At 40.1% G+C, this 19,936-nt stretch overlaps 1 protein-coding gene across 1 annotated transcript in view; it reads right to left on the minus strand.

Moving 5' to 3' along the window:
• Positions 1-5,161: 5,161 nt before the first annotated feature.
• The window catches only part of LOC135477222 (mediator of RNA polymerase II transcription subunit 13-like), a 57,544-nt gene continuing 42,769 nt past the window's right edge, over positions 5,162-19,936 (minus strand). The window contains 13 exon segments of the mRNA XM_064757385.1: positions 5,162-9,812; positions 10,291-10,406; positions 11,076-11,243; positions 11,712-11,948; positions 13,042-13,316; positions 14,052-14,194; positions 14,648-14,877; positions 15,349-15,531; positions 16,297-16,529; positions 17,415-17,520; positions 17,522-17,589; positions 18,420-18,479; positions 19,468-19,714. Of these exon segments, the coding sequence (XP_064613455.1) occupies positions 9,680-9,812; positions 10,291-10,406; positions 11,076-11,243; positions 11,712-11,948; positions 13,042-13,316; positions 14,052-14,194; positions 14,648-14,877; positions 15,349-15,531; positions 16,297-16,529; positions 17,415-17,520; positions 17,522-17,589; positions 18,420-18,479; positions 19,468-19,714 (2,199 nt within the window). The 3' untranslated portion in view covers positions 5,162-9,679.

Raw genomic sequence — 19,936 nt, forward strand, 5'->3', positions numbered from 1 at the left:
TTCCATGGAGGAAACGCAGGAATAAAATTGTACCAGATTTGAATGCTGGCGATCTGCATTGTGTCGTACATACATTTCGCTCGCACACTTAAGGGCTCTCGTTTTCTGCTTGTACCTTCAAACAGAATATCATAATAGGATGGTCTGAAAATGACATTTCGCTCGTACACTTAAGGGCTCTCGTTTTCTGCTTGTACCTTCAAACAGAATATCATAATAGGATGGTCTGAAAATGACAGTTGCTGAGTTCCCATGTGAAGCCATCAACTGCACTCCAAATTGCAGTGATCGAAACTGTCTTCGAACAAAAAGAGGCCATGCATTCCTTATATGCTGAAGTACATTTAAGAGAATTGCTTTAAGCGCACCTGTTGCAATACGGAGCGCTGAACATTGAATATTGTCAAGCTTAGCTTTAACTGAAGCACAGGCAGAATCGTATATAATCTAACCGTGAACGAATCATATATAATCTAACCGTGAACGAATAAGCTCTCGATACATTAACAATAGACAATAAGTGTCAGCGACCCAACATTTCCCAGATACAGCTCTCATCAGATTGACAGCTTTCTGACATTTTGCTACAGTGGAATTTACATGAGCACTCCAAGTAAGTTTAGAGTAAAACAAAACACCCAAATAACGAAATGTTTGTATAATTCTAACCTCACTACCATTCAGATATACCGACATGGAAGGTAGTAACCTCTTGTTTATGAAAATTACGGCTTCTATCCTAGCTGTTGAATACTTGAACCCCCATGCTTTACTCCAGGCTGAGATAGCATTCAAAGCTACTTGTATGTACTTTCTAGCAAGCAGAAGATTTCTTGTACCTTACCATATGGCTTTATCGTCTGCAAATAGCGAGCGGCTTAAATTAGGATTCAACACTTCGGGGAGGTCATTTATGGCGAGGTTGAAGAGACTCGGCGATAGTACGCTTCCCTGGGGCACCCCGTTTTCAACAAGAACAGGGTGGGAATAGGTTTGGCCAATACGTACCTGAATTAGCCGGTCAGACACAAAACTTTTAACCCAACCAAATAAGTTACCACCATTCATCAACAGGCCGTGTTTCCATGGCATATCATTAGCTCTTTCGATGTCCAAGAAAACTGCAAAGACGAGCTCTTTATTGGCCAAGGATCTAAGAATGATTGACTGAAGTGTTACAATATGATCAATGGTGCTTCTGTTAGCTCGAAATCCGCTTTGGATGGGCGAATAAATGTTGCTTTTAGTCAGAAACCAAACCAACCTGGAATTCACCATAGTCTCCATGACTTTACGAAGACAAGACGTCAGTGCAATTGGTCGGTATGATGACGGAAGCGATGCGTTTTGTCCAGGTTTGCCACTTGGAACTACTCTTGCCCTCTTCCATGCTAAGGGGCGATACATTTTATTCCTCACAGAATTGTACAGAACTAACAAAACGCTGATATAGCTGAGCTGCATTGTTCGTTCCACCATGGGACTGGTGTCTTTCCTAGACTAGGCTTCAACTGAGGAAGAGATTTGAATGTCGGTCTTGGTGGGTGGGATTCGTTCATGACAGATGTATTATGTTATGGCTGTAGTTGGCTCTGGCCGTGGGAAATTCCAATGCTTGCACGGGCTGTGGGTGTTGAGCCCTTGTGGGGGAGGGTAGCTCGAACTTGATTGACCGGATTGCCACGGACAGTTTTCAATGCAACTGCATAAGACACATTTTCATTTGTTTTTTATGAACTGCGCTTTGCTCGCCTCTTTATAGGCTGGACAGCCTTGGTATGCAGCACTATGTTCTCCCCAACAGTTACAGCGTTTTGGGGACAACTAGGACAATTAGGAAACTCATGCGCCCCACCACATCGAGGACACCTGTCTGACCCTTTACAACGTATTGCTATATGCCCTGTTCTCTGGTATTTGTAGCAACGAACCACAGCAGGAATAAACTGTTTGACTGAAAATACTTGATAACCCAATTTTACTTCTTCTGGGAGTGATTTACGGTAAAAATGTAGTATCATTACGTTGTTAGGAGACTTATTCTTTCCGGTCCTTAGCCTTTCAACTTTACAACATTTCTCGGATTTCAGGACATCAAAAATTTCGTCCGGCAGGTCCCAATTGCCGTATATAACACCCTTTAGCAAAGACTTGTTTTGTACAGTGTAGGTTACATCTCTACCCATGATACTATTTAGTCTCAGCAGTTTGCTATGTTGTCCTGAAGAAATACATGTCACAATCAAATCCCCCGATGGCATTTTTCTAACCGACTTTATATTACCCACTGCCTTTTGTAATTCTACTCCTAACTTTATAGGACTGACGGCCGCGATACGGACATTACCACCAGCCGACATTATAACATCCAAACTGCTATTTATACAGTCCTGGCTAACAGTTGTCTCTTTTGGCTTTTTACCTCGAGTATCATTTTCGCGCGTATCATCTTCGGGAGACCTGCTTCGTTTACTTCCGGCAACAAAAGTGAAATATGCCTTCCTCTTCCATAATTGGGTTGGTCACTATATACATGCATCGACAAGTGAAGTTGGTACACCGATAGTTATTGGAATACTCCAACCCCGGGGCGCCTCGGGACAAGGGACAAGAAGAAGAGGAAAAAGGATTAAACTAACCAGTTATACAGTCAGCAACATATTTGCATTAATTTTTTATATACATACATATATATAATCTGATTCTCTGTGCAAGGGCTGGGTAGCTGTCCCTGTGGCCCCTGACAGAGTTGGGTCAAAACACGTCCGTACTCAAGATTAGTTTACGACCGACTTAAAATAGCCTTGCTAAGTCGGAGCTAACATACAGCACATTTGGTTATAGCGTTCACCATAATTCTTTTCGTTTTCTTTTTGTATTGTGTAATTACAAACTTGTTGTCCCCACTCCCTTTTCACTCCCCAATCACTCCGCATTGCTTTTTAGCATCTTCGTCATGTCTTGTATGACTGATTTTCACAACGCATGCATAAATAATGGTAACCTGATATAGGGCGAAACAAGACCATTGCAGGAGACACTAAAATGTCCAAAAACTGCTGTACTTATCCGGCCGAGGTGTTTTATGGGCACGTATAGGGCTACACAGAAACGTGTGAGGTACTACAGGAAAGAACAAAACAGTGTATGGCTTTGGACTGCTTTTTTTAAGCCGGGAAGAAGTTTTACAAGTTCCTCATTGGATTCCATTCATTTTCATATATATTTTATGAAAGGATACATGAAACGGTTCGTTTTTATTTCTTAATATACAGTTTGGGTATAACAGAGTATAACAGTATCAAAACGGAGAAGAAAAAAAATTCTCCGCAACCTTCTTTTTAGTACCCCCCAAAATGAAGGTTGAGAGTTTTTCTACTGTTATGTTATCACAAGATCGGAGACCTCCGTGGCCGAGGTAGTTAGCGCGTCAGCGTGGCACAATAACCCAGGAGCCTGCTACCAATGCGGTCGTTGTGAGTTCAAGTCCAGCTCATGCTGGCTCCCTCTCCGGCCTGCGGATTGTCGTGGTTTCCTCCCACTATAATGCTGGTTGTCGTCGTATAAGTAAAATATTCCTCAGCATGGCGTTAAACTCCAATCCAATAAATGGATAAATATCACAAAATTACATATTAAGGAATAAAAAGGAACTGTTTAAAGTCCTATCCATAGGTGCCACTCCCTATATTGATATGTCGGTGGTCTTCATGGCCTTGTGGTTAACGCAGCACAATGATTCAGGAACCTCTTACCAATGCCGTGGCTCTGAGTTTCCACTCCCGTTTTAAGTGGCGGGGTCCTCCTGCAACCTGTGGGTGGCTGTCGGTTTTCCCCGGCCTCTGCCCGGTTTCTTCCCGTATAAGTGAAATATTCTTGAGTATGGCGTAAAACAGCACTCACATAAATAAATAAATATATCGCTATATATATATATATATATATATATATATATATATATATATATATAAATGTGTGTGTATATATGTTAATGTATATACATGTATATATGGACTTTTCCATTTTCGTTATTTTTTTTTGTTTTCTTTTTGGTAGTGCAGTGGACTTAATTGTTAATTCCACATAAAGCTTGTATTTGACTAACAGGATGTTATGTTGAATCTGACAGAATATTGTGCTGTAACAGAATTCATTCTACCGTCACTCAGATAACAGACTTTGTGTTAAAATTAAATGATTACAAGTACTTTTTTTGAGTGCAGGTGTATTGTGCTGCGCTAGAAGGCTAACCACTTGGCCGCGGAGGCCACTACTCACATACTGTATATATAGGTAGATAAAAGGCCATATCCATACCACTCGTCATACCCTAGTTTCATTCTGATTAGTTGATTACATATGTCAACTATTCATCGTAAAATTTGCTGGCCAATATGGAACGTTGCAGCTGACTTTACCGTAGTTCACGGCTAAATTGCCTGAAAATTTCCATCCCTGAATTACAGTTGGACTACAATAGCACATTTAACGAGGAGGATGTGAGGCTTCCTTCACGCGGTTCCCAAAGCTGCTGTGAAGCTGAATTAGGAGGCATGTTTCATCTGTTTCAACGGTTGCCCGCTACTCCACATCAAATGCCACTATGTAAGCAGTGAGGTCAATACATTTAGGTATTTGACTATTTCTCATGCGGCAATGTGTATGAGCGGATGGGTGCTGAAGGAATCAATCGCAATTTGCCAGCATCCTCGAAACCCGTTGTCTAGAAGCCACAGCCCAAAAGACCTACAGCTGGATTCGAACCTGCCAGCGCATGGGTCATAGTGGGATGCTTCTCACAGCGCCCATTATTTCGTTTGGTCGGAGAGGGTGTCATTTTGCAAAATTATACATGAATTAAAGGCTCAAACGACACTTCACTTAATCACGAACCTGTGGTAAGTTACTGACCAACTTTCTCACATGTCACGAACAGATATGAACGCCATAGTTGACAAGTGGTCAACGGACATTAGAACTTCGCCAAAAAGACCACACAAGCGTCGTTGGTATGAATGCGCACCTCGCGGGTCCTTGTGATTGAAGGACAAGTGCTTCTAATGACGAATGAATGATTACCACTTAACAGCACTTCTGCAAAATTTTAACCATACCGTAGCGATCTAAACCAAGAGACAAAAACATAAGTATATATGTAGTCTTCCCAAATTTATTTCCATGGCTAGAATACATATGAAATGCACTAGCTCAAAAATAACTTACAATTTCATTTCGTATTGGAATACATACAGGGCTTATCTTTGACTTGTAGAGAAATGCAAAATGATAAATGTGTACATCACAGATTGTTCTATCTACTATTTACAAGAAATACCAATGTTTACGTCATATACAAAACCATGACAGCATACCAAAAATCTTGGAGAGTTGCTGCCCTTGAAAATCCTCGCAAATTGTTGGGAGGCTTACAAATCAATAGACGACCCACGATTTGCTGGATGAGGTGTCAATCACTGTATGCTCAACCAATCACTGAACTGTAAAAACAGTCCCGAGGACTGGACTACTTTCAACCAATGAGGGAATGGTACACGCTTTCATGCTGGCGGTAGACAACTTTTCTAGCAGCTTACAAACATGACAGCTTTCTTGAGGTACATTAATGTATCCGAATCCTTCCGAACTTTATCAACATATAACTAGAACCGAATACTCCGTTAATATCTGCGGCGAAGATTTGGAGGGCTTTCCTAAGACTTTTTTCTTCGTTAGTTAAAAAGATAAACAAACAAAAAACGAAACAAACAGCGTGATTCACAAAGATATTGCCCTGACCTTGGACTAAGTAACAATAAACCAAAAGCCGTCAGCGGGCAAAGAGTACAACTTTGTAGAGCACGAGATAATTCAACAAACCAGTGCAAATTGAACAACCAAGAAGAACCCTTTTCTCTGTACCATGGTCAAATCCTACATTCCTTTGTCCTATTCCAAGAAGCAATTACAGAATAAGTTGATTGCAAATACTATGGCAACACTATGTCTCGTGTTGCAATTGTTGTCACAATCGACTTTGTCACCTGTTTCCTTCGTCGTTGAGGTTTCGGTCAAAACAGACCGCACTTATTAGAACTTGGAACATTGCACAAAGCCCCAAGTACTACACCTATGCGGCAATTCGGGCATCAGAGCGTTACAAGTAAATTTCCCCAGACGAACTATTGATCAATGGGTGCCAGTTTTACTGTAAAAATGAAAGTTTGGCAATGACGACTTGATTTGTTGGTGTGCGTGCATATTTTAATAAGGGCATGGGCAATAATCAGTTTGTTACGTTTTAGTCCAAGCTTAATCTATTCAAAAAGACTAAATACTCATACTTTTATAACATTAAACTGAAACATACTAAAAAAAAAACACCTTTACCCATCCCTTTGACTGTTGACTTTTGGAATAGCTGAATATACTCACTGCTGACTCGAAAACACGACTGCACCATGGCAAACCGGGATTTAAATTCTTTTCATTCATACAATACTGCTCAGCAGCAACATTCTTGTGCTTCTCTAGAGAAAGTAGACTGATTTACCACCGGTACCCATATGTAGGATTTGCTAATTTCAACTGACAAGCACCACACACGGTCATCCAACACTCTACTGATCACCATTCAACCTTGGAAGTCCTCTCTCCTACCTCGGAGGGCATTTCAACACTGGTCTGGTTAGTATGACTTTAAAACATCAGATGTCACAAGGAGAAAACAAACTGTTCACGGACTGGAAGGGTTGGGGTTGGGGGTGTGGGGGTGTCAGGGTTTTTCAAAGATTTTCATCCCCTCCTCCCATAAAAAAAATTAGGTATACAAGTATAAATTTGACAACAAAATATACAAAGAGGAAATAAACAAATGTACAGGACATACTAGCTTTTCAGTATAAGTAGTTACTGGCAAAACCTCTGCACATAAACACGACTGTGCAAATGAACCATAAAGTAACAATAATACGGAGGAGCCAATAATCACAGAGAACTCCGAGACAAGGGAGAAAACTCATGCTCCCTTCTCCCTCACCTCTAATCCACCAGCTGTTAACTTACAATCTGCACAGCATTCTGGCGCTACTTTTTCACCAGCTTTTTTTATCTCCTGGTCCATTTATTTATAACTTAAAGCCTCAGTCATAATTTATTTGTATTTACAAAAATACACGGTCAACGTTGAGTTGTACCAGGACAAGTTACCATCCTGAGTGATGAAGTGAACCAGTGCAACAACCTACACAAGTCTTTTGTATCTCGCCACTTACATATGTATAATATATATATAATATATTTATTTATTTCGTATATTTACTATGTGTATGTATACCATATTTGTACAGGCATGATTTGCATTTGATACCAGGATATGCACAATGCACCCTTTTCAGTTTTGTCATATTTACTCAAATGTACACCTTTAGACAATTTTTATGCAAACATTCTGCATAATAAAGGGACAGGTCCCAGGGTTGGAGGTGGGGCTGGGGGCATGGGAACATCTTAACTACAGAGCCTGCCCCAGAGACTTTGACATCAGTCTCCTACAAATGCATGTCAAAGTTCCTGGGTTAAACTGTGCCATTGCATTGTCTCATGGTCTGTTCCGGATTTCCGACACAAACTGTTTGCAAATTTGACGAAGGATTTGCATACATGATTTCCTCACAGACTAGGTCACGATACACTGTACAAGAAAACAAACAAGTAACAAATAAATAACATGGTTATCACTGCACAAAGAAGCAGCAGCAGCGGTGAATAGAAAGTTCATGTACACCGGAAGTTGATAAATAGATTTCAACAACTGGTCAGGATCATTGGAGAGCAGATAATCTAGCCAAGAGGAAGTCCACAGTCCGTTACAAAAAACCATAAGAATAAAAAGACAAAACCTCTCTTGGGTGTACACATGTACGGAAAAATATTGCAAAGCTGCCGCTATAAAAAGGTGTACAGATTCTTCTAAACAGATCAAGGCAACAGCCCCCTGATTAGTACATGCTTTCCTTCTCGTGTTTAGGGATAAGCTTGAAAATTGCTCTTCATGATCTGCAATCATGTCTGACTTCCTGTCAGCCTGTACTAAGAAGTGTTCTGTTTTGTAAACATGGGGAAGAGAACTGCCAGAAAATGCAGTAATGCCACAATGGGAAGTCAATCTGGTCTCAGAGATGAAAACTTGAACAATTCTGCTTTGTTTCAGAAAACAACAGTTAGTCTCTCTTGGCCTGAATGATCTACACCCATTAGTTCATAAAAAGGCTGGCCTGTTAGCTCTTTGTTAGCTTAACTTATTCACATACAACATGATTTAAATTGGCCCAAACAACCTATCCATATTTGATTTAATGTGCTTCTATTTTTCCATGATTACAGACCTCCTTATTTCCCCCATTTATTCTCTGACAGAAAAATGTTTTATAGTCTGAATTTGAAGTCTTTTATAAATTTCAAATTTGTAACTTTTCATCCATGTACAATTGTGAGTTCTCCCATAAATGAGGGCTATAATACCTGTGGAAACCTGATTGCTTACAGCCATATACATATATTTGAGAGTTCAACACTCTCACCCGTTCTGACTCGCATTTAAATCGCTACTTTAAATCTGCTGAGCAAAATTAGGGAACTTAAATTAAATACATTTCATCCAACAACACTCCAGGAAACATGCGACTATTTGGGAAAAATTGGCTCAGTTGTCACAGTATCTGCCAAAACCTGCCAACTTAAAAAGTGTTCATGAAAATCAATTTTTCTCTGTTTTGAAGTCAGATGAACAAGAAAGGAAAAACAGAATGGATGCAAAATGCTGGTCTCCTCACATTTACACCAGAATTCAGTTAACCATTATAGTTTTCAACCCATGGTATCCAAAAATCACTTTTTTATCGTCACTGGAAGTACTTGATGAATCCTGCATAAGGGAATTCTGCGGAGAGTTAATGCATGTATTTCCCTTTCATCGGCATGGTACTGCATACAAACATCAGGGTCGTCTCTCCTCCATAGGGGCAGAGGATCTGTTCACACATAAACTGTGATAACACAGGAGCCTGTGCACCAGCTCTTTGAAAACTCACATTCTTCACACTTACATTACTTCACAGGGACACAGAACGTGCAACCTTTTGCTGGAATAAAACAAAAGCCGACAGCTTGGTAGCCAGTTGTTTCAGGCAACACGAACCTCAGGAACAATCAATTATCAGTTTCCCCAATTGTAGTCTGGTAAACTGCCATTCTTTACACCTTATCACTAGCAAAGGTATGCAAAAAAAAATGTGATTTTTTCCAGTGGGAAAAAAAAGAAGAAAAAGAGTCCACGGCTAGTGAGCTGTTTGTTTCAAGCAGTTTGACCTCCATGCTTTACCTTCTCAGAAGTCGAATCACAAAACTGTCTTGTTCCCAAATCCTTGTCATCAGTACATAGACACAGAAAAGGTGGTCACTCAATGGAAACCAAAAGGAGAAAGCCCAAGGCTTGGGAGTGATTTGCTTAAGGTAACATAATCCACATGGGCTATAAACAGTATCCTTCTCCTTTCGGTAGTCTCTTAAAACCGTCTTGTTCTCAACTCTTAACGGGACATTGCTCACTTCCAACTCGACTGAAGGTGCTCGACTGGGTGCACGTAAACGAGATTCTGATAGGGTCAGATTGCTGGCACCTTCAGACAAATGCATTGAGGGCGTGGTAGATTTGCATAAGGTTGACGAAGTGGATGGGCAGACAGGAGCGGCGGTCATTGCTGGATGGGTCAAGGTTTAACCAGGAGAGAGCATTGTAGTTCTCCAGCACAAATCTACAAGAAACAAGAAAAACAGAGACTGGTTTAATAAAGAGTCAACACGTCCAAGCAAATCAACAATCAGTATTTTAGTACTGCAGTATGATGAGTCAACAAAACAAAATGCACCCTCTGTGGCAGTATCACAAGCACAAATACAACCTTAGTGGTTGTATGCCAAATTTGTTCAAATCTGAACATGCGACAGAACATGTAAGTGGGATACGACAAAAAGGAAATCAATTTTCATTTCACTCACAAACGTTTTTGATCTTTGCTTCCATGTAAGTGATAGTTAAACTTTCACAGCTGATATTGGCCTTTTCCAATTACTTATAAATTTTCTCCACTGAGGCCAACTTATTTCATTGTCCTAGTATCCCAAAATCTGGAATTCCTTCAAGACTTCCTCCCAAATGACCTGTGCATTTTCACTGTTGAAGACGTAAAGCAAAGAACTGGCCCAAATTCTCGAGCTGTCAATTAGACTCACCTGAGCACATCGCACGTTTCGCTGGAATCGAGGGAATGAGCATTACGACTGTGTGAGGGGTCGATGAGTTCATCTGGGTTTTGTTGTACCGACGGGCAGTGAATGTGTAACGCAGACTGCAACAACAACAGATATAGATAAGCTAATGAATGAAATAAGTGATTTTATAATCGCACAGATGCAAAATTTACACCAATTTGCCTTCAGCAGTCAATGAGCACACAAAAAGCCTTTCTGACTTAAGCTGTACTAGGTCTTACAACACTATTCACAATGCAAACAGTTATTTCTTGTTTCCTGCAGGCAATCCCTTGACTGTACTGAATACTACATTTTTGCCAGGTGTTTACTCAAGCACATTCTGAAGGCATTACTCCGTGCGGACTGATAATATTATACTTTTTGTATAATATACAAAATCAAATCTACTACAAAATCAAATCAAAAATATGCATTAATAATTGAGCTGAAATTTGCTCTTTCATATGCGAAAAGGTTGATGAATTAGGGTAGTTCCACCCAATTACAGGTGGATCTTAAAGAGGTCATCCAACGAAATCTCTCAACACACAGCTTCAGTCCTCAAGTGCGCAAGTCTTCTTAGCAGACTTTGGATGGATACCCCGTTAGCTACAAAAGCTCTTTCACTCCAGCCCTTTATATGTCTGAATGCATTACATGCATCATGGCTGAAAGCAAATTATCCACCAAAAATGCCAGAGTCAACCATGAAGGGAAGAGCTCTTGTATAATGAGAATGGTCATACAATAGCTGAGGTTCATACCTTGAACATGGCTGGACAATGGTTCTCTGCTTCTGGACAGCTGGCCCAGAACCAGCGGGGTAATGGGCCTGTCTTAGCGGTGGACGTGTAGTAGCCCATGGCCAGGGGCTGCAGTAACAGATTGCACACCTCTTCCTGAGAGTTCAATGATGACGCTCCCACTCCACTCTGGTCAAACACAAAGGTTAATTTATTTATCTGATTGTTATGGGACTCCATGCTCACATTTAGGTCCACTTACATGTTGATGGGTGCATGAAAACAAAGTGCTAAATTAAACCACTGACCTTTGGCAAGTTACTGGCAAGCTTTCTAACCAGTGATGTACTAACTTTCATGTCACACTGATGATATACACAAGACTGACCAAAACGCACTGTTGACACCTTTATTTGTAACCTAGGTCCCACACAAAATGGATGTAGGTCAGGTTTGAACTCTCATCTCGTCTGGCCTAATGATTGAGAGACAAGCACCCTGATAAGATATTTAAAACTGAATATAGCTTAACGTAACTTCAGCAAAAATGCAGCCATAATGTGGCAAGAACATGTTTAAATAAAGAACAGTAAATAGGGGGATCAAAAGGTTTGTATTTCACTGGGGCTGGGCAGAAACTAAGAAACTCTGACTCACCATGGCTGACCAGTTGGTTTTGCCTGGGGAGTGAGCTCGACTAGTGGGTGAGCCCCCTTGAGGACTAGAAGACGTGTGCTGCAGTTGTCCGTGGGGTGAGGCTGGGGGAGAGACATTCTCAAACAGAGTGTTAAAGTCCAATTCTGAGTCGTCAAATAGGCAGTCTCCAGCCTCGTCATCGTTCAGGACGAGCGTCAGATCCATATTGGGCTCCTGGTGGTTTGACTGGGTGTTGGCCTGCAAAAAAGGGAGATGAACTTAGGAATCAATCTTTACAGGAAAGGAGAAGGTCGGTCATAACCCTGCTTGTATCACAGACTTTCTAGTATATTAGGCCAAAATTAAAATATTATTTGTTGCATGTCACAAGCCCTTTATAACAAAAGAGAAGTAAAAATTTTATAAGGTCTGTTTGTTGGGGGTTTTCTTTACTCTCAGAAGGCGAGAACAATCGTGGAATCCTGTTCAAATGATTGATCACAATTAAACTTCCTGAACATTGATCAGAACACAGTACAAGCTATTTCTATGTGACTAGTCAAATTCTACAACATAAAGTGATAGCTTTTTTTTTTCATATTTTTAGATCAGTGAACTTCAGACAGTAGAATCCACAAATCGCAACCTGTGAATATGTCTTTATTGTCTGTGATTTTGGACAATCTATACATGGTCACCTTTTTTCTTTGAACACCAATGACCCAAAATAATGTGTTTCTACAACATAAAGTGATAGCTTTTTTTTCATATTTTTAGATTAGTAAACTTCAGAGAGCAGAATCCACAAATCGCAACCTGTGAATATGTCTTTATTGTCTGTGATTTTGGACAATCTATACATGGCAACCTTTTTTCTTTGAACACCAATGACCCAAACTAATGTGTTTGATCAGTGTAAAAGCAAAATGCTGAGGATATGGTTTCCTATAAACAGTTATAAAGTTGCAAGATCAGATCACCTTAGGCTGTATACTTAGATATTATTTTGTCTGATTCTGAACATTCCATACATGGAGTCAAAATCTTTGGTATAGAAGAAGTGAATTTGAGGTCAACCAATATGATTTAAAGTAGTAAAATACATTAGAATCTATTAATATCATTGAACGACAAAACGAAGGTCATAAAATGATGATTCAATAAAATTTGTATATATTTGCATGGTACAAATTCATCTTAGTGAAGGCTCGAGCTCAGTTTGAGGTCATCACTTTTGAGCTCTCAAAAATGAGTGAATGACCAAACATGTTAACCCATGTAACCTTATTGCCGCCTTCTTTGTTGTCACCAATCTAGCTTACACATTTTGTGGTGTTTTTCCAGCACTTACCTGAGCGGTGGTGGACGTTGGGAAGACCAGGATGTGTGTACACGAGGCATCGCGTGGTGTCTGCAGTGGGCAGTTACTGCTCATCTTCTCCTCCACCTTGACAGACTCGGGCATCACCCTGAAGGTGGGGTGAGGCTCCATGGACACGAGGCAGGCACTGAGGATGCAGGGCAGGTCAGAGCTGGGCAAGGCCTGAGCGGAGCACTGGGCACACATCTCGCGCAGGTGCTTGCTGGCATTGATCAGGTTCTTCTTACTCAGCAGGCCACCCCAGCCTATCACAAACACAAGACACAACAGATTAGATACCAAGTATATTTGGTATTAGGTGTTTGAACATAAAACTACATGTACACAGTACGTCAACTCACTGGTGTCAACCCCTTGGAGAAGTCAACAAATGCATTAACTTGAAGGTATGGTACATGAATGAATTACAGCTTCTGCATTTATTTAATCTGACATTTCGGTGCATACCAAAGCAACTTTTTGAGAAGTTGCCATTCATTTACTGCCTTTCACTTGATTCATCACAAACTTGTAAATTCAACACATGTGATAAGGCTTTCTCACAAAGTGACAGCTGTACGATTTTGAACAATTCTGGGAAATAGGCAAAAGGCTACAAAAAAAAAAAATGAAAAAATAAAAATCACGACACAAAACCAGCTACCCTAATTCCTCAGTCCAATTAATGCACATTTTTAGTTTGATTTTGGAGACAAAACTACATTGGATAGGTTGGCCAATTTCAGGCCTTAACTATAAGTATATTTTATCAGTCTACACAGAATAATCATCCACATGTATTCTCATCAAGACTGAATTGCCATATCTTTTGGTCTCGCATGTATCAGGTTAGAAGCTGACTGCAGAGCAACATTTAATCTATCGGATTTTGTAGATTCTGGTTTACAAGTCAAGGTTCACTGAAGATAATGAACACTTAACCATTCTTTTACGTACAGATCCGCAGACATTGGTAAAACTTAACAGTTAACAAAAATCACCTTTCAGCTCTCCGTGACCAAGCCGACCAAAGCGACCAATCACAACTCGGCATGGTGTTGTCGTCATGGATATCACACCTAGAATGTAGTCCCACAACTTTGCCAGCCCTATCTTCCTGGCTGATGCCTTTCTCCTTCGATTTCTACAACAGTTGGCATCTCTTTACACTATTGTAACTGATGAGGCATATCCCTTTAATACATGCATTTAATTAATACAGTCACCATTGTTCTTTTTAAACAGGTGAAAATGTTTCACCGATTTATTTATTTTATCACCACACTCAAGAAAATTTCACTTATATGCAATGATAAATATCATGGGAGGAAACCAGGCAGAGCAAGATGCTTATGAAAACTTGTAAACATTAATGTAACTGTTGTAAATAATAATTTGGCTATAGCAGTACAGCTATTTATTAATACCATAATTTGAATGGTATCCAACTCTATGATGAAGAATTCTCTTTACTGATACAACAGCCGTCCGGTGAATGTGTGGAGGAAACCGGAGTGTCTGGATTTCCCCATGGTACCATCACAGGGCTCTGTATCAAACCTCTTGACTTAACACAGCGCCTGTATAGCGCACATACCTGTTAGGAATCTCAATGTTGACCGTGCACATCTCTGTCATCTCACCACGCTGGTCAGTGAAGGTGGCCAGCAGCCAGCGCTGGTCCTCTGACAAGCAGTAACCACAGAATATCACATTGCTCTTCTCCAGCTTCTCCCCACACGACTCCGCCAACTGTGACTGTTTGTCCTTTAGTGGCGCTAACACGTAGGGTGGGGCATACAGCTTTAGTGGACCGGCCTTGTCACCCTGATACAACAAACATACCACCAAAGGTTACTATAGCATACCAGGAGATTTCACACAGAGACATGAAAATTCCCAAAATGAGGAGACATCACTGAGCAACAAACACTCTTAATTCTCCTAACTCTTTGCATCTACATCTAAGGAGGCAACTTTGTACGCCGTGCTAGCAGTGAGATAATTGCTCAAATATAATTTATCAATTTACATGAATTTTGTTTAATGTTGTACAGAAGACTTTTCACTTTTATGACAATTGTGGATTTAATCAGAAAAACAGGTATGAACAAAGACTGACTGCATACACTGTAGCTAGCAGTCCTGTGATTTATATGCACAGGTTTTTGCATTAATTTCATTAAAAGGAATTCTCTTTAAAAAGTTTTACTGTAGCTGTTTACTTCTTACATGGTGACGGTAACCACAGGGCTTTTAATATCAACAGTACTGACGTAGTATTAAGTCAGTCCTTACCCCCTTCTTCTTGAGGAAGTGGTCCGCAGCTGCGGCTGGCCCCATGCCGGTCAGGGAGCGGCCTGGGATTGTGTGGGAGAGATTCCATCGACACATGGTGAACACCGAGAATGCCATGGACTTGAGGTGCTGCATCTCTGCTCCAGGTTCCTGCTTGTCCAGGATCATCTTCAAGGGAACAATCTGAAAGAGAGCACCAACTAATGTCTTAATACATTTAATTAAAAAATGGCTTTTATGATGATACTTTTTGAATGTTCATTTGTTTACTTATATTAATTTACTTGACAATTCTTTAAACTATGGAATGTAGAGAAATTTCCCAGTTTTACGAATCTTCACTGACACAAACTAAACCTCCTTTAGCTTCACTTGGAAAAAATTCTTCACCTAAATTTCACTGCTTTAATAGTTCAAAAGGTTGTATCTTCCCTGGAGTTTTGCACTGTAATAAACATCATTTCCCTCCTTTTGACAGCCAGCTTTATGGCCTAGGCTGGTCAAATCTTCTAAAGCTGACCAACAGGGTGCTGACAGCATCCTTATCTGACTCAGGTTTACTGGTCATCTGGACAAATCTTTTATAAAATGCTTTTCTGTAGCGTTCATGAAAATAATCTGGTAACGTACTGCTAAGATCAAAGTCTGCAATTTCATAATCAGTAACAACAGAGAGTGAAGATGACAGTCCTGCACACAGGTCTCCACCATGAACACTTCAGGTGTCAAATTATTCATGCAAGGCGAAATTAATTTTTTTATTTAATATTAATTTATTCACTCCATTCGAGTTCTACGTCCTACAGAGGGATATTTCATGTATACAATGGCGGCAATACTTGTATTTATCACATAGACTAACGCTAACATGTTGGTCCTACCATTTTGAAGGAAATTAACCATGAAAAGCAGGTTTTCTCCTAAGCTGAGCCACATCCTCAGACTTACCTGAAGAAAGGTATTGTTCTGCAGGTGTTCAGGCAGGTAGCGTAGCATACTCTCGTAGCACCTAAGCAGTCCCACCATGGCCAGCCTGCTGAGGTGGTCCCACTGCTGGCTGTAGGTGAACGGATCAACCAGGTAAACCACCAGTGCCGGACACTCTCCGTTGTCATCACTATCCGTGTCATGCGATATGCTGTCCCGTACGTGACTGGCATCGTACGTGCTGCTGATGCCATCTGCTACAAGACAGCAAGTTCAAGGGTCATAGGCCAAAGTTCAATAGTATTCTATTTAACATGTCGGTCATCTCCTTCACATTTTTTATTACAGAATTTGTTGTTTTTTAAATTCAACTATTCTTTCCCTTTCTAACAAGGTAAAATCTTTGTCATACTTTGTCCTGTCTGGGGTCATAAAATGTAAGAATGAAATTTTCTGGTGATACCACATGCTCTTACTTCAGCTCAATACCGTTTCTCAACCACGTAATATACCTGGCCTAGGAATCATGAAGATGACTTTGGTGAAAAGGACTAGAGTATAACTTTCAGTATCAATTCCAAAACTGCCAAGAAACATGTAATTCACATGTTCAGCACAGTTTTAGCTTTAAGTTTGACAAATGTGATATCTCTCATTACATAATATACTGTAATTGTACTATACTTTTCACTTTTCTGCAAGGTGTTTATTCAAACAATTTCTGAGGGCATTATTCTTAGTAGGCTGATAAATTTATAGATTTTGTGCAACCCATGAAAATCGACAATCCAACCAATGTAGTTTTGTCTTCAAAATCCAGGTGAAAACATACATAAACTGCTCTGAAGGTCACCCTTTCATATGTGAAAAGAAAGCCAACATCAGTATTCCTCTCCAATTGAAGTGCACAGTGTTAGTTTATAATGGATATTTGAAGTGACCATCCACAGTACTCTGGTCCTAAGAGTGTAAAGTTTGAGGGCAAACTGTTAACTACATGTAAATACTCTTCACAAGAGAAGAAGATTCAACTTAACTCTGATTTACATTAAAACAGGAGTTGCCACGGTGTGGGAGGAAAACATAGCACAGTCAAGACAACAAGTTACAAGTCTAACATGTAGGCTATCATCCCCTACCTTTGGATTCCTCACTGCCCCCATGTTGAGGTGTGCTGGCCCCCGCTGAATTATCCGGGGTGGGCTGGAGGCTTAGGGGAAGGCTCAGGGTGTGGTCGGAACGGTGGTCTCTGCTGGCTGCTCCCCGTGCACTCCAACAGGTGCTTGTCCAAAGTCTGTTGGGCAAGGAAAGGGGCTGAAATAACAGAAACAACACAGCATATACAGAGTGTTTGATGAAACCGGTAAACAAAACACAGACAAATGGGGATTTCCCCATGGTCCTGCTATCCAATTCATTCTAATGCAGGCTTTGAAAATACAAAAATTTATTTATCCCGAAAAAAGGTTACGTAAAAAAGGACTCTAGGTAACCCATAGTTTGTTTAATAAAAAATATTTGCCTAACCAACAGGATACGCAAAAAGCTTACACAAAAGGGTTAGCGTAGTTCTGAATAGATGGCAAAATTGCACCTTTCAACGAACGAAGAAGGGCCCCGCGTGACATTTCGGTCAGGTGTTGGGTGCACACTTTACATCTTAACAAAGTTATTTCGCCCTGGGCATTCACTTCAGTTGAGAAATCGTCTCTAAACCACCACTTTTTGAAAGTTTTACAGAGATGGGACATTTCGACAACATGCCGCCATTTGCAAAACACTTCCTGCACTTTATCGATATATTCCTTATTCTCATAACCCCACAGTTCCACGCTGTCTTTACACACACACAGTCTGCTCATTTACTGATACGGTTGAAACTGCACATGGGAACAGGGTGAATTATTGCCCCTGAATTCTTATATTAACTCCCTTATTTAGAATTCTTCTGGAAGTGAGATTCGGGTGAAGCCCCCGCTGCGGCCGGAGTAGTCCGTTGACATGATTATGTTCATAAGGTTATGGTTAATTTTTTTTGCGCAAACGAAAAAAAGTTCATGCGATTTTAATCTTGCGTAACCCTTGAGCGAAAGAAACAAGGAGACCCAAAGTGAAGGACAGGTGTATAATAGCTCAAAACTTACCTAAATGATAGCGGCAAGTCAGGAAATATAGCCGCAGTTTTGCTGCCACAGCGGAGTCACCTGTAGAGGACACGAGAACATCTTCATGGTGAATAATATATAAGGGTGAAATTTAAGACTTTATATTTGAATGTGAAATTTCCAAATCACTGTTGAATATAAAAGTGATATATCAAGCCTTCTAACATTATTTATTTATTTATTTATTTATTTGATTGGTGTTTTATGCTGTACTCAAGAATATTCGATCTAACATTATACTTGACGATATGTAAATTTGGCAGGATATAACAGGTATCTTAAATGTGTCCTCATCCCGTTGTATTGTTTATATAAAACTTCTAATGTGTATAAGCACTTGTACTGTTGACTTCAAGGTGTAGCATGTGGGTGATGTTGCAACGATCCACTTCAAACACCATTCAATCTATACAGAATAATAATGGACCCTCCAGTCAGATCAATTCACGTGAAAGTGAATTTAAAACTTTTCAACAGATATCAATCTTTAATCTCCAACGAGTTTTCCAGTTGTGACGTTACAAGATCGTGGTAACCTTGTTGCTGTGATGTTGTCGCTTAATGGCATGAATTTTATGACTTGAAATATCTATTTTACAGGACTTGCAAAGGTAAGTCAGGCTACTGAAGTCATGTTTCCTTAATAGTTCTTACTACTGTAATTCTTGAACTTTTTCACATGACTGAAAGGTGTTTTAATAAAGCATGTTCTGAAGACATTATTCTGTGTAGGCTGATAAAATTTATACTTCTTATGAAGCCCTAAAATTGGTTCATTCAGCCAATACAGTTATGTCTCTAAAATCTAATTATAAATGTGCATTAATTACACTGAAAGTTGCTTGTTGATAAGTTGACGAAATAGGGTAATTATACATCCAGTCATGTTAAAATCCACTCATGCTTTACCTCATCGCACTGTAAAGGTGTCCCATCACCAAGGGATGTCAGCACGATGCTATAACATCATCACTCCAAACCTACACATACTTATTCTATATCAGATCTTATTACAAATCAATTTTACCTATATTATGGAACCAGTCCTCAACCTGTTCTTTGCCCAGGTTTTGTGCTTTCTTTCCAACCCTCATAATACCATCACGGAGGACCTTGGACATCGGCGAGTGTTTGCCTAATCGACTCAGCTCGTACACTGTGCTCAACTCCTTGAAGAATCGCTTCACGTGCGTGAGGACGTAATCACTGTCAGGGGAGACAACCACGTACACAACATCCCGGGGCTTCCCATAAGGCTCCAACAAAAGTTTATCCTGGAACAAGAATACATTTGTTGCCATATTATTGGGGCAATCGGAACAGTCTTTTTTAAAGTATTCAGGACATTGTGTCACTCCTGAAGTAAGTTTTGATCGCAAAGTATCTGCTTGATGACTGTATGAGCATACTTTTAGATAGTACTTTTTATTTATTTTTTAAAAAAATTTTATTAGGTGCAGTAAATACAGAGTTACAACACTGTGTGTACACCTTAA

This window comes from Liolophura sinensis, chromosome 10 (genome assembly GCF_032854445.1).
Source record: "Liolophura sinensis isolate JHLJ2023 chromosome 10, CUHK_Ljap_v2, whole genome shotgun sequence".
NCBI classification, from domain to species: domain Eukaryota; kingdom Metazoa; phylum Mollusca; class Polyplacophora; order Chitonida; family Chitonidae; genus Liolophura; species Liolophura sinensis.